This window comes from Rutidosis leptorrhynchoides, chromosome 4 (genome assembly GCF_046630445.1).
Source record: "Rutidosis leptorrhynchoides isolate AG116_Rl617_1_P2 chromosome 4, CSIRO_AGI_Rlap_v1, whole genome shotgun sequence".
Taxonomy (NCBI): domain Eukaryota; kingdom Viridiplantae; phylum Streptophyta; class Magnoliopsida; order Asterales; family Asteraceae; genus Rutidosis; species Rutidosis leptorrhynchoides.
The window spans coordinates 380,712,505-380,729,172 of record NC_092336.1 but is presented as its reverse complement, the minus strand read 5'-3'; the positions used below and the strand labels follow the sequence as shown (position 1 = coordinate 380,729,172).

Below are 16,668 nucleotides of genomic sequence, written 5' to 3'. Positions count from 1 at the left end.
ACATTATTTTATCTTAAGTGTTCTGAAAAACAAACAGTCTGTCATAAAAATGTCCACGGACGCGCAAACATACGATATGATAACCTCTGCAGACTGAAAAACAAATAACACCTTAGTAAACTTGAGGAAGCTTCAAAGTTCAAAGCCATGAATATTCAGTTTAAATTGTAATGAAGACATTCTGGTTTCTTAAAAAAGCTTATGGACCAACATATTGGTTGGACTATACTTTTAGTTATTAGAAAACATTCCCTATTCCCTGATCAAATGAATATAATCTACATTCTCCGATACAGTTTCATATGTCTATTGTGTGTCTCTCTGAAGTAGATAACAAACGGGTAAACGGGTAAAATTTTCAATGTTCAAATACATGACAAATTTCCTTCAAACTATACAAGATCCCTCGCCCATAGTTACCTAAAAACACAAGATTGCAAATGCTTGATATGAATCTTGTATTCATTTTCGCCATCTACCTCAATTATTTATCCAAAATGTCATAAGACCCAACTGATCAAAACCATATTTTAATTTCCCACCACATACAAGAGAAATAATAGATTAATAGAAATAGAAACTTCTGATAACTGACCTAAAAGTTGGTCTAATAACACATGTAACCACCTACAACTTTATCAAATAACAAACTTTTTAACAATATATCTTGGATGGATCATAGATGACACCCAGCATTAGTTAGGACAAGATTTTATGCCCATAAATCAAAACCACAAAACAATAATAGACAACGAAAAGTCCAATCGAACACATCCAAACAAATACTACTTCACGAAAATAATCGTTTTTCTTTACGCCTCACTTCCATTTTGTACGAGAGGATCCAAATGAGCACTACTTCCCCAAGCTCTCTCCTTCCATATTTTTTCAACTTCTTCAAAAGTCAACCCTTTTGTCTCCGGCACAAACGCAACCACAAAAACAAACGCAGCAACACCAATAGCAGCCAGTATCAAAAACGTCACCGAAGTCCCAACGAGTTCAGCAATCGTTAAAAAGCTTTGAGCGACAATCAAGTTTGATACCCAATTGACTGTGGCTGACATTCCACCACATATTCCTCTATATGATTCGGGATATATTTCCGAATTCACTGTCCATGGAACGGGGCCCATTCCAGGGGCAAAAAAGGCAATATAAAGAGCTAACCCGAGAATAGCTAGCCAACCAATGCTGGCGGTACCAATTGATTCTAGGTAAAAAGAAACTGAGAGGAGAATTAAGGAGAGGATGACACCTGTCAAGCTGCTGAGAGCTAGTTTCCGACGGCCGAAATGGTCGATGAGGTAGATTCCGACAATCGTGCCACCGGCATTCATTAATGCAACGATGAGGGATAGTAGAAGGGCTAATTGGTTTGAACGAAACCCGGCCATCTGAACTATGGTTGGACTGTAGTACATGACTGTGTTGATGCCAGTGAATTGTTGAAACGCCTGCACACCAAAAAAATTTAGTCAACGCACTGCTTAGAGATGACAATTTCAGCATAACCACTTACAAACGGTTCGCATTGATTGATTTCAAATCACAAAACGAACTAGGATTTATAGAGTTTACATGAAAATGAAGCAGGTCAAATGGGTCAAAAGTTGACTCGAGTGTGTTTCTAATGAATACAACCTCCAAAGTCAATTCATCGAAAAAGTAAAAATAAGGTTAACAACCATATATTTTGGTAATTGTGTTTAGGACAATAACATATTTTAAAGATAAAAAATAATGTGTGGGTCATCCTTATTCTACCTGCAGTATAAAGTAACACGTTTTGACACATTTCGGGGTGGCAATTTCAATCCATTGTTCTATTAATGGATTGATTTGGGATGTACGTTATCTCCAACGGGTTGTTATAATAAACAAGATTACCTCCTAAGGGTTATTTATCCACAGATTTAACTGTATAATAGTAACAATACTGTTTTTTGTAATCATAATTAATAATGCAATAGCTATAATTGGTGGGTCAACCCAACCTTACCCGGACAGTGTGCCATTTCAATTATTATCATACCCACCCATCTTGCCACCTCCCATAGCTATGTTGCCATTCCATAACATGAGACTGTTTGGGTAAATTTGTTACCTGAAGACCAGCTCCTGCAAGAAACGCAAGTCTGATTTCTTTAATTCTGAAAACATCCCAGTAACTGATTGCATTCTTGCGCTGATGTTCTTCGTCTAAAGCCGATGAAAGCTGGTCAAGTTCCTCTTCTAACCGATACGGATCATAAATTTTTGACAGTACAACAATTGCATCATTTTTTCTCTTCTTCATGTAAAGCCAACGTGGAGATTCAGGAAGTAACAACATCAAGAAAAATTGGATAACTGCTGGCACAGCAGCTACTCCAAGCATCCATCGCCATGTTCCACGAACCTGTTCAGCAACATATGTTAAAACTAAGATTTAAGAAACATATATGAAAGTGATTTGTGAAAATTAAAGATTTGTAACTTTTTTAAGTGATGGTGTTTTTCTTATGTTTTACAAATTCACAAGGTATAATAAGAATTCTACCAATAACTGTTGATTTGGCAAATATCAAAAGAAGTCCCTATCCAATTGCATGTTAATTCTATTTCATTACCAGTATGTAACTTTTTACCATTAACTGAATGACCAATTAATTATCAAAGTCATCATCATCTTATTGGTAATCGGTAATCGGTAATCGGTAATTATATAGAAAATAGGACCTAAAATGCAGACATATGAAATAAAAACAGAACACAATGAATGGATAATTACATAAAGAACCACCTCCATTATAGGGTATGCCGATAGTGACATCAGATGGTTGTATGGTTAGGGACAATTGAACGAACATAGTGTTCCTGCAGATTGTCCTCCACTCGTTAAAGCAACAAAAGGTTAACATGAACTAAATACTATAAAATGTTCCATAATCTTTTAAACTAAAAAGGATTAGTAATGATAGATTCTATCAATGACATTAAGCAGGAATTAAAAAAGTTATGCTCCTTGATGAGAGCTCCATGCAACCTTGAAATTTCCTTCTTTCAACTGCATAATCAAAACCTTAATGCATGCTATAAATTAACTCATATGCATTAAAAATAAAAGAGTACAATGCAAAAGATGGGGATAATTTTTTTAATTGATTTACTTTTGTGTGTGTGCGATCGCGAGCGTTTAAGAGTTAAGATTTAATACATTCATTCATGGCAATTTCAAACCATTTACTTATGAATGGGTTGTGTGGGCTGCATTGGTAACTAAAATGGGCATATTAGTCAAATCAAACAATGTAGCCAACTAATAGAACAGTTTAAATGGGGAAACGGGTCAACAAAGGTTCAACGCATACACTCACCTACATTACTTTTTTCAAAGGATATAGATAGCATCTTCTTTTGTAATTATTTGGTGTCTATTATGTTTAAGTCAAACTAGTTAAAATAAAGTAAAGAATAATCGATTGACTATGGAGAAGATACTTGAACAAAAAAAAAAAGAAAAAAAAGAAATCAGACCTCGGTGAAAGCAAGATTGACGAGGTAAGAAAGAAATTGTCCGGTCGTTATCATGAGCACGTTGGTGCTTACAAGACCGCCCCGTATTTCTGATGGGGCCGCTTCTGCAATATACATTGGAGCAGTAACCGATGCTACACCTACCCCTAAACCAACAAAAAGGCGCCCTAATATAATTATATAAGGATTCCATGCAGCAGCCATAACAAACGAACCCAATGCAAATATAACATCTGCAAGAAGAGTAGCTTTTTTACGCCCATATGCATCGTTTATCCAGCCGCCAGTTGCAGCTCCAATCATTGCACCAACTAAAGCCATGCTAACAATTGTCTCCTATACATTTATAATGTTAGAACTAAAAGTTGATAAAATTTATTAATTTATATTATCGGGTCGACTTTGTAACTGCTTGATAAATTAATGATAATGAAATGAAACTAGTACCTGTAGAAAGCTACTTTGATCAACTGCCTCGAATTCATCACGAATGTACAGAAGAGCTCCTGATATAACTCCTAAAGAGATAATTTCATGTTTAATAGAACATGAGTTCAAAGTAGAAATTTACGCGAAAATTTCCAAGGTAGATATGTACATATTACCTATAGACAGCACTTTTAATTCATTTTTTGTGATAACGTGTGATTTTGATCATGTTTTATTGATAAACTTGTCAAGACACTAAATTTAGAAATCTAGCTAAAAGGAAGGGTCAAGCAGTTTAAAAGTTGCTCAAACTAAACCAAGTTGTTTATTCAAAAAATATTTGGACATCAGGAGTTTACTAATTACAGTATAAAATAATTTTACTCCGAATTATTTTTCTTTAATGTAGACCAAAATACACCCGGCCGACCAAGTGTTTTGACCCGTCCTACAAGATTAACTATTTAGACATGAACCTGTTATCTAGTAATCTAACCTGCCTATTTTGCCACCTATAGTAAAATAAAAATAACTAATTAACAATTGTTAGTTACTTGATTACGTGTTTTCACTATATGACATAGGGCAAGAAATTAAATTAAGCCTTTAACAACACATTAACTTGTCAAGAAGTTCCAACTTCATATACACCAATAAGATTCTAATTAGGTACGGATAAGAACCAAAGACAAGGTTGTAAAAGTCAATGGGTCGGGCCTTGTAGGGACTAATCGGTCAAGTGACGTTGACCAACTTTGACTGCATTTGACTTTCTTTGAGCCGATTTTGACTGAATGAATCCGACTTTAAACTAACAATTCCGACTTTAACAGACTAAATTAGACTTTTGATAACTTTAACCGACAAAGTTGGACTAGTCCAAGACTAGTTGGATTATTTCGAACTCCCAACTAGGCAGGGGACTATTTGGCTTTACCTTTAGGGGGACTTTTACAACTATGACCAAATATATGTTTAACATCTATAATCAATAAATTTTCTTTAAAAAGCAAATTATAAATTACCAAAGTAAATCAAACCCAAAGCTACAGGGTCATCATCCATATATACAGCTATAGAACATTAGAAGGAAAAAAAGCTATTAAAAAAAAGATATAGGTTACCAGTATCATATCCGAAAAGGAGACCACCAATTCCAGCAATAACAGTTAAACCCAAAACATAAGTATTACTAAAATATGTTATTTTCCTATCAACTCCGGCATCTATGTACCCTGAACTCCCTGGATCCGTTTCTATCGTCATCTTTTCCTTTTTTTTTTAAAACTATAGAGTCACTCAGGCAAATAATCGAACACTTGGTGTGCAATTTATAAAAATAGTTGTGGGTACTGATCACAACCAAAACATTTAGATTTATTTCTAGAATGGGATGGGATGGGATCGGATTAGATGATGTGAAGCCAATGTAATGGTAGTTGATCAATTTATAAAATCTAACAATTTCTTGAGGTTCAACAGTCAAAGACGTGGCGAACTTTGATTTAAACTTCTTGTCACAATCAGAGTTTTTTAAGACCATTCTTAATCATTCTTAACCCTGACTGTCACATCAGCATCATATCACTTTTTTTCGGATCACTAACCAAAAACTAACTGCTAACAATATGACATACCCATCACACACTTCCATACATCCACTAAATTAATTAATTATTTACGAATATAAGTTTAAAAGCATTATGTACAACAAAAAATTACAATTGTTCAGTGATTCAAATTTTCATCCAACGAAAATTCCAACTACGGTGGTCCAACCACATTTTGCTAATATTGGTGTGAGTGGTTGGCGGATCAACCATGGATCCAACGACTAACCGATAAAAATACTCTAAGTGATCCTTATACTTTGAAAACTTATTTAAGAAAAAATATTTATCATTTACCATTATCAGCTCTTTTATTTTTTTTTTCCTAAATAAGTAATTCTTTCATCTCAAAATATGTATTTTTCGTGATCTTTCTTTTTAAAACTTTGACTTCAAATATTGTTAACTCTTTCTTTGTGACGACCCGGAAATTTCCAACCAAATTTAAACTCAATCTTTATATGATTCTGACATGATAAGCAAAGTCTGTAATATTGAGTCTCAAAAATTTTGAACTGTTTCATTATATTCAATTGACCTTCGAATGTTCTCGACGATTCACGAACAATTAATTGTAAATAGATATGTGTATGTATATATAAATAATAACTCGAAATATAATTTGAAGTATTATATGTTGTTATTAAAAATTAATAAAATAAAAATAGGATATTATAATAATTATTACTTAAAATATATTTCTATATATAAAAAAGTATATTAAAAATAAATATTAAATGATTGTAATACTCGTTTGATGTTTCGATTGATATTAAGCAAGTTAAATTCAAACTTATGTAATTTTAAAATAAAAGGTGATCCGAAAATGAATTATATAAGTTATAGGCTTATTAAAAGTATATTTAGGATCTAATTATTTAGTTTTAACACTTTTTATATTTTACTCATAAATGAGAGGGATAGTTGACGTAATTTTTATTTATTAAATTAATAACTGAATTTTATACCATAATGACCAAAATAAATAAATATAGTTAATTTAAAAATTTGAAATTTTTCCGAAGACTTTTTTTTTATCCGCCACTGATTAGCAACGGAGTACGATACACAATCCGTGAAAACTGTCGATACAATATGCCAATTGAATGGCTGCTTCCCTGTTTGTGAATTGATTCCATAGTGTTTAATAAATACACTTATTATTATAGTATTATATCCTACCATCTATCTACCCTCTATCATATGTACATCCATCCATCACAACACAAACATACAATTACTCCGAGATTCTTTTACTTCTTTATTTACACTTCACACCAAATAAGACTATTACTAGTATTCTATACTAGTTATCAGGACCCAAGAGATGCATCTTTTTAACTCCTTCAAACCACACTCTAGCCACCTTCCTGGTTTCATTTATGTTCCTGACCAAGAACACCCACGAAATCTTTTATCTTGTTGCTCGTTCCATGCAACCTTCTGCTATTACTGCGATGTTCATGTTATTTATGTTTAACCGATATTCGACAACCCAACACCATTATTTATCCCACTTCGATCACCTCTACACCCCCACCGTATCATCACCACCACACCCATATAACCACCACCATACATCATCATCATATTTGTCAATCCTCACCATCAAAACCATCGATTTCCTTGTTCAAGATTCCACAACACCACTAATGGTGTATCCTATCGTATACACACATAAAAGGCATAATGGTTGCATAAAAGTAGCATCAGGAAGGCTGAAAATAACAGTTTTGTGGAATTATCCGTCCAACGTTCTCCGCTGTACAGGCTGCTCCGTCATGCGTAAGCCCTGAAGGCCGCCTAGCGCGTAAGCCCTGGCCGGAGAACGCCACTTTCAGCGTAAATTTCGGAACACAAGTAAAAGAACGTATCATCATCTGACACGTGTCCTCGAACAATCTGGTGGATCTGACACTATAAATAGACTCCTTGGGTCGTCATTTTACATAGTTCAGACATTCTGTCAAATTCGAGAGCTGAGACTTCATCTCTCTCTCTCTAACACTTTCTCTCATTAGAAGTCATCCGGCTAGCACTTTATGCTCTACGGATGACAGATTGATTAAGCCACCCCACAAGTTTCTACACTTGTGAACCGGGTCTGCAGGGATTATTTCCCAAGGAAAAACATCAATCGGCAACATTCGCCCACTTAAAGCTAGATTACTTCTAGTATCGTGTTGACATACTAAGCCTTACTTCATAAAGAAATAGGTGTTAACAATGGCGCCATCCACTAATGCGAAGAACACGCAAAACGGAAAAGGAACAAAAACAACTGAAGCTCCATTTTTACTTGAAGCAGTCAACAATCCATTAACTGAAGACATGATCACTGTTGAAGATGTACATGTTCCGCCACCAGACGGTACGATTGAAGAAACATTTGCTGAAACTGTAGAAAGGCTTAAGCATTTGGCAACTAATTCAGAGAAACGGCCAGTAATCGAAGAAACAACAACTAAAAGTGGAGAAAGGCTTCCAAACTTTGCCACTAATCCAGAGAGGCGACCGTTGATGCAACCACGGTGATGTCCATCATTCATACCTTTTCGACGGGTGGCGGATGGAAAAGACAAGCAAATCATGAAAAAGCAAACTATATCAAAATACAGGTTATCCAGACTACTTGATAATCTGGGCAGTCTTATTGATAATTCTGAGGATGATAATGACTTGAGCTATATTAATAATGATTCTGACGATGAAATTGACAAAGATGAGTTCATGTCTGAGAAGCAGGCAGTGTTGCTTTTAAATGACATCCTTAAGCAGACAGCTCCGACAAAGTATAAGCAACGCTTAGCGCAGCCCGCCGTCCGTGCTGTGGCTGTGGATAATTTCTTCGCCCTCATTACTGGAGAGCAAGCTACAAAGCCACCAGCTATGGTAGAATTCGCTCAGTGTTTCATTGATCGAATTGCTAACTATTCGTTGCCCAGGAATCTTGGCATACCGGTAATTGGAGTTTATGATGGTACAACAGATCCTGAGGATTTCCTCACTATATTTGAAGGTGCAATGAGGTTGCAGCATTGGGATGACAAGGTAGCTTGTCATATGTTTCCAATGGTGTTGCAGAAAATGGCAAGGGAATGGTTTGCTAGCTTGCCGCCAAGAAGCATCACAAGTTATTTGGACCTCTGTGCAAAGTTTGTTATGCAGTATCAAAATCTTCGAAGCCGTACTTTGAGACATCTTGATGCACATGAGATCACAATGCATCACAATGAGTCCTTGAGTAATTTTATGAAGCGATACACACTTGAAGCACAGAAGATACCTGATTGTCCAGAATCTCAGCTAGTTTCTGGTTTCCTCTTCTGTTTAGATCAGTGACGGATTAGTGCACTTGTCCATGCATTAAGGTATGACTTGCCAAAAACTCTGCATCAGGCGTTGGAAGTTGCACAGAAGCATGTTCGAGCCGGTGAGCGGGGGGTGAACAAGTTTGATGGCAGCAGTAGCAGTAAGCAGCACAACGGAGGGCGGTACTTTGATCGAAGTCAGAGAAGGAATGATAATTCTAATGGTGGATGGAGAGGTAACAATCATCCCAACGATTTTCATCATAACAGGTGGCCAATAAAAAGGCATCCTTTGATAATGGCATCCTTTGATAATGGCGCTGACTAAATCTCCCAAAGAGATTCTTTTCACCGAACCAATTCGGACCACTTTCAATCCTCCGGCACCTATGGAAGAAAGAGAGGGTCCAAAAAGTGAGCTATGGTGCGATTTTTATGAGGCATGGGGTCATGATACAGATAATTGCAAATCTCTGATAAGAGAAATCATCGCAAAGATCAAAGTAGGAGAGTTAAACCACTTGTTGCCAGGAAAACAATATAGGAGAAATGATCCTCGCAGGAAATTTGGATGGCAAAAGAATGATGGTGGAAGAGGTCGTCGAGGTGAGAACAGGGGAAGGGAAGAGCATGGCGGAAGAGATAACCAAAACCAGTACGGAAACCGGATCACGGAGCGTGAGTCAACTCCAGACGTTGTAATCAAAATGGTGTGGTTGAATGGAAGTCACTATAAGGACGGTGAGAAGTCAGATAACAATGTTGATAGCTGGAGATATGCCCCAATCATTTTTCAACCAATTCAAAATTGGGCCTTGTCTGTTCAGCCAGTGGTTATTTCAGCAGAAATTGTAAACAAGTTCGTCAGCCATATCTACACAGATACAGGTAGTGAGGCTGACATCATTTATTGGCATTGTTTCAAGACTTTTCTAAGGCATGTGCAGGTTAGAGCTAGGTGGACGAGTTTGAAGGTTTCAGGGCTAACAGGAACGCCAGTGAATGCAATGGGGCGAGTTCGTTTGGAGGTCGTTTTGGGAACATTTCCACTATTGAGAACTGAAACTATCAATTTCACTATTCTGGATGGCAACTCTCGATTTAATGTCCTTTTTGGATGGGCAACGTTAGCTAAATTTGGAGCGATAACATCAAAGGCTCATGCAGAGATCAGATTCCTAACTCCGAACGGAGTAGCCGCTATACACTCACAGTATGTGGCACCAACAAGGGAACGATCCACATTTGCAAACTTACCAGAAGGCAATATGAATCAGAGGAGGCGTAATCGGTTGTTCAGGGAAGATGAGGTTCAGGAGTTCTTTATACCATGATCATGTGTTCAGGCTGGACAGCGCTAGGCGCTTGGCGTTTGAAGAAACAAATTCCAGCATTTTCTCAAGAACAACATTTATCATTTCAATAAGAGCAGTTTGTTAGCATTTCTGTAGAACAAAATTTGTCAATTTACTGTAGACCATTGTGGTCATCTTTACAGTGCATATGTTTTCAAATGCATACACTAAACGTTCATGATGTACTAATTAGACTTGATCCACCTAAATTCGTCATCAATTGTTTATGTATTGCACAGTACTGATCAATAATATTTTATATTTTTCTTATGCAAAGTGCTGCCAGTGACAAATGTAAAACATTGCATTTATATCCTGCCCACAGAAGGAGAGTATTTTTATACCTCCGATGGCGGAAGCTTTTGTGCCGGCCAGCAAAGGCACAAGGAATCGGCTAGAAAACGTTAAAGTTTTACTAGAACGCACCGAGGCAAAATACAAAAAACAGATACTTGTTATGACACACATTATAAAAAACTTACTTCACAGAACGAAAGAAGTTTATATTTTATGAAGGCCAAAAAGATTACACAATTCTTCCTCATATACTTTATGACGGAAGGCGTATGGCGGAAAAGTTAATTTATAATCTTGATGTCACGCACTTTGTTTATTACTTCATTATTTTAAAATGTCGAGTTCACCATATTTAAAGATTCTTGATGATCCTCTACATGTCATAATCCTTTGATTTGACATAGATTTTGAATATTATTTTCCACACATAGGTATCCTCTCTATCAAAGATTGGTGATTCTTTAGCCAATCCTTTAAGGTATGACATTGTTTGAGTTGATCCCAAAAACGTTTGACTCGAGTTTTTGCACAAAATGGTTTTTGACTCAATCAAAAACGTTTCTAGAGCAAAGGTTCGAGCAACCGCTCTGATACCAATTGTAAGTAACTAGAGGGGGGTGAATACTTACTTAATACGATTTTAAAGCTTTTTCGATGATCAACAAGATTTGAACAATCATTGATCAACTTAATCAACTCAAACTCAATGTGTGTAGTGTTTATGTTTGAAGTAATGCGGAATGTAAAGTAAAGAACATAAACACAAGGATTTATAGTGGTTCGGGTGGATGTTAACTAATCCACCTTAATCCACTCCTCGATTCACTAATCTAGAGTTTTGCTTCACTAAGCCTCTTTCTCTAAATCCGACGGAGATCCGATTTAAAAGCCTTGTACTCCTTTGTAGACAACAAACCTAATCCTTTTATCCCGTCGAAAGATTACCTCTAACTTAGATCAACTTGTCTTCACCTTAGATAAGTATTAGTTCCCAATGAGATCAATTAACTCCCTAGTTCCCTTTAAGGAAGAAGATAACTAAGCTAGCTTATGCTTCTAATTACAAACTACAAGACTCACCCTTTCTAGTGATGAAAATCTTAAGACAATTCAAAGGATGATACTACACTAAGTAAACTCATAAATATAGTAATTTGATAGTAAGTTTGCAATCCTTCGATAATCTATGAGATCATAGAACTTCTCTTGCTGATCACAAAAATATATATGAAATATGATCTTGTGGCATTTGCAAGATTAATGTATAAGTATACATTAATGTCCAACACATGTACAAGGAAGGAGCAACTTATGGTTAGTATTTGATGACCATCCTAAGTATGTCTAGATACATTTTAAGAACACGTGTTTTTCTTGTAACACTTATGCGTTATTCTTAATCAAGGCTAAATCGTCATTAAGGTGTCATTAGGTGTGATTAACCAAGATTAGCATTCTAGTGACCAAAACTCTTTTGGGTATGAAGGAGGCAACTATTCTAAGCATATTTAAATAAGTTTCATAAATTATAGATGCCCCAAAGTGTTCAAACTTTATTTGATAAAAAGTTTGGACATAACGTTTTGCGGTCGACCCACGGTTAACTGTGAAGTCGATCGTACACACCTGGTTTCATAAACGAAGGTGCAGAGTTCCACGGTCTGACCTGCGGTCGATCGTGGACCAAATCATGTGACTTATATAATCATTTTAAGCTTTATTTGGTTTTGGTCTTTTGCTAGAGTAAGTGTGGATTAGTGAACTTGTATATTTATGTCAAGATGTCTACCATCACCTCTAGTTATGTGCATGTGTCATCATCAAAACACTTATTGTTATGGGTTAGGATTAATATAATCATTAAGCATAAACCCACATTCTCCCCCAACAATCTTGATACTGGTTCATCTTCTGCTGATAAAGATAACATTGGTTCTAAGCTTTCGGGCAAAGGTAAAAATGGTGATGATCATGGTGATGAGTCAGATGGTGATGACCTTTCACCTCCATCACCCCAAAATGTTAGTCTCCGTCAAACACCTACTGATCCATCCAGCTCTTTGCAAATAGTTGAGGTTGAAGGGTTGTATTATCTTGCTGTTCAGCGAGCTGCTTCTCATGTGACACCCTTCATCTAAAAGACTGATGCTGAAATAGTTTAGGAAGTTGTTAGAAGTGCTTTCCAATTCGTGGAAGATAATGCACCTCCTCGTGCTGCCATTTCTACTGTTGAAACTTATCTGAAACAAATAGATGAGTTTGCTAATAATGTTGCTGCTAATCTACATAACAACCAGCTCAACAATGCAGATCTGAGCAATCGAATTCTCACTCATGAAAAGTATGTTGATCAGCTCTCTAATCTGGAAACTGGTCTAGAGGATGAGCGACAACGTAATCATTATTTAAATGAAGAGAACAGAATTCTTGAGGAGAGACTTGCAGATCTTTAACGACATATTGACTCCAGGGTACCAGTTGTTGATTATCTTCGACTTGCAGAAAATATGCATATAATGGTTGAACTTCAGGCCAATAATAGAGAAGATGTAGAGAAAATGGTGATGATCACCTCAAGGAATGAAGTTAGTATGGCCAATCTTTGCAGAAAACAACTTGGTGCTGACCCCGTGGTACACCTCTCTAGGGCTGATGCTGAATGGAACCATCATGTCATGTCACGTAGTAACAGTGACAGTGACTGTGAAATCATTGCCCCTCAACTTCTACCCGCGATGATGCCAAAAAGGGGGAGAATAAGTAGAAAGACAAGAAAAGAAAAATCACTGAGGGGGAGTATGAACATGAGAAAGCCCCCAAGCAGAGAAGAAGGGATGGTGATGATGGTGGAGATGGTGAAGGAAGGAAGACTACTGTTGCTGAGACAGAAGCTCAGGCTAAAGCCAAGATTCCTGTTGTGTCTCAAACTATTGAACGAAAACTCCAAAGGTCTACTGATAGACACCAGAAGAGACAACAAGCACTGAATAAGGCACTCAATGCCAAATTTGCTAAGTATTGCAAAAGGAAGTAGCAAAAAATCCTTCAAAATATCAATCTCTCTGATGACCAGAAATAAAATAAAGAACAAATAGCTCAACTCAAGAAGCACATCAATCAACATAAGAAGAGATAAGCTAACTTCTAGGTCAGATTTGAGAATAAAAAGGCAAAGCTTTATGTTTCCAGGGATCAAAGGATTAATGGCTTTATGTTGCCAAGTACCTTTTGTGGCCTATTTCATGATATATAAATCATGGGGGCTTGATTACCCGAGATTTTACCTTCTATGGGAGAGCCAATGTGCTCGTTAATAGGAGGGTTTTCACGCTTACAAAAAAAAATATATATTCATATATAATATATTACTAATTTTATGAGTTGTGCGTTGCACGATAATTGTATAAATTAGTTTCAATAATGTTAGTATTGATACTGATCAAATGTATAATACAATTACAATGAAAAAACACTATATTATTAATAGCATGAGTATGAAAGCATTAGTATTGAAAACATTAGTATCGTAAACGTTAGTATTTAATACAATTCCAATACAATAATCAGTAGTTTCTCGCACAGTTTCTTGAACATATATTGATATGTTTATGAGCCCGTCCACCAAAATACGTGTCCACAAATATCAAAAGTTTGATGTACTTTAAGTTTATTTAAATATCATATATTGTATTTAATATAAATATTTGATTATTTATTTAATTTAAGTTATATACATGTATTTCATTGAAATTTATTCGTTTGATATACTTTAAGTTTATTTTTATGTGTATACCTCTGAGAAAATCAATTAATATATGGAAATAAGCGATAGAATGACATGTGGCAGAATTAACTAGGAGGTGAGACGTTACCATAAATGCACATGCTTTATAATATAGATAGATAGATAATATCTATAGTATCATATAAATCTCTAAAATGATGTTGTCATAAATAAGAGTTATTCAAACTAAAAAAAATTTCAAAAATAAATAGAAAAAATCTAAGCCTCCATGATGATGTCATTAAAATAATTAATTGTATTAATAAAAATATTAACATATTAATTATATAATATATGAAATATTATGGACAACCTTTTAATAAAAAAACTTCATGATCATATGTATATTATTTGAACCATTATGTACAAGCTTATAATAAAACACGCTCATAACCATATGTACAAACTTTAAAACAAATTGTACAATATTTTACAAAACATTCCATGAACAAATGTACAAACTTTAAAGCATATTATATAACCTTCATATAATAATTGTATTTTAATTTTTGAAAAAATTTCAAGAGACATTTTGTTGGTCCCTTGATAACAACAGGAGTATTGTAGAGGGGGGTGAATACAATTTCTTTTAAATAACTTAACAGTTAAACACTATTAGTATTCAAGCATGTAAATTAAATAGAGTAACAGGTAATTTTTAACGGTTATTCTTTATTGATTGAATCACAAAGAATCACAACTTTTCTTGGCGGAATGATAGTTGGTTGATACAGATTACCTAGAATATAGCTAAGAGTTAAACTAAAAGCTATTACACGTTTTTGACTCTAAATAAATAAACCCACACCACTAGTTGTTACAATAGTGGATACAACAATTTATAGTAGTCCTATTAACCGTGTAATGGTTCTATTGTCCACTGGTACATAGGATGTCTGTACTTATGGGGACAACTGCATCAGAGAGCATGCTCTCCTCTTTCCTCTTTGATAGCTATTTGCAGGAACACCTTAATTTGGTTTGGCACCACTATTTGATTAAACATATAGAATGTTGTGTTCCCTAGGTGTTGACAAAGTATAACCCATGTATGCACATGCGTTAAACTTCTGCATTCCCACGTAGTCTTGTAAGGTCACTTGTCAGCCTCCGACGCGTGTCCTTTTCTGTTCAACTTTGTCTTTGACTTCTGTTGAATAGTACAATTAATGTAGACCACTCGGGAAACTACTACGCTTATAATGGAGCATAGCTGTCTTGTGTAGTAAGCTGTATTCCAGCTGTGCTGGTTCTTCATTGCTGAGACACTTGATATTCTTGAACTGCTGAGTACACATCCTGTGCTGATTGAAGAACACTGCCTACCTTGTGCTGGTAGACTGAGTAGCAAACTACACTCGACACAGCAATATCTACTGTCTATACATAAACAAACTTGTGCTGGCTGCACATAACATTTTAGTGCAAATAAATTACAGTTTTGTCATAATTAAATCCTTAATTATTTTGAGGACTCAACAATCTCCCCCTATTTGATGATGACAAAACCTATGACATATAGAGAAAACATTAAAGCTAGCACAGAGGGACCTAATAAAAAATGGGCAGTAAATTTGTCCCTTTTAAGTTTGTTTTTGGGATCTTTTGCTGAGTTATCTATATCTTATAATTTTGATATGATTTTGAAGATAAACACATTTCACTTTCATTACAGCAGAGTATATACAGTAATTACAAGAACACCATAATGAAAAATGAAATAAATAAAAGATACAATTTGAGCACTGGAGGGCTATCTATCTTTATCTTTATTTAATTCCTCTTCAGATAACTCCTCTTGTTTGATTTTCCAGGCTTCAGGAAATAGGATAGGTATATCAGCAGGATCAAATACAGGGATATGAGGAGGTAGAATGATGGGATCTCTTCTTTGTGGGCCTTCACCAGTAGATTTCTTTCCTTTAGGTTTTTGAGAAAGTACTTCTTCTACGTTTACTACTGGTGCATTCCCAAATTTTGTAGCTTTGTTGAAGAGCTCTTGGAGTTCTGGCTTCAATGTATTTTTAATACCACTTTCAGCTTTACCAATGAAGTACTCCAATATCTCCATCCATTCACTGAATCCTAAGGATCGTAACTCATCATAATTTATCCTTTCTTGAACATTATTCTGTCTGCTGACATTGAAAGCTCTTTTTGAGCCTCTGTGCACTTTGATGATCTTGCTGGGATTTGATCTTCTATTCATCACATCACCATACCTGCTCCTATAATAATGATCAGATAGTTCTATGGTTCGGGCAGTTTTTATAGGAGCAATATGTGACGACCCGGAAATTTCCGACTAAATTTAAACTTTATCTTTATATTATTCTGACACGATAAGCAATGCTTGTTAAGTT

General features: G+C 35.6%; 1 protein-coding gene across 1 annotated transcript; it reads right to left on the bottom strand.

Moving 5' to 3' along the window:
* Nucleotides 1-475: 475 nt before the first annotated feature.
* On the bottom strand, nt 476-5,332 carry LOC139904642 (inositol transporter 1). Its single transcript, XM_071886576.1, has 5 exons — nt 5,073-5,332; nt 3,967-4,037; nt 3,520-3,855; nt 2,108-2,401; nt 476-1,457 (listed from the first exon to the last, which is right to left on the bottom strand). Exons 1-5 carry the CDS (start codon nt 5,212-5,214, stop codon nt 813-815), a joined length of 1,488 nt encoding a protein of 495 aa, XP_071742677.1. The 5' UTR covers nt 5,215-5,332; the 3' UTR covers nt 476-812.
* Nucleotides 5,333-16,668: the final 11,336 nt, after the last annotated feature.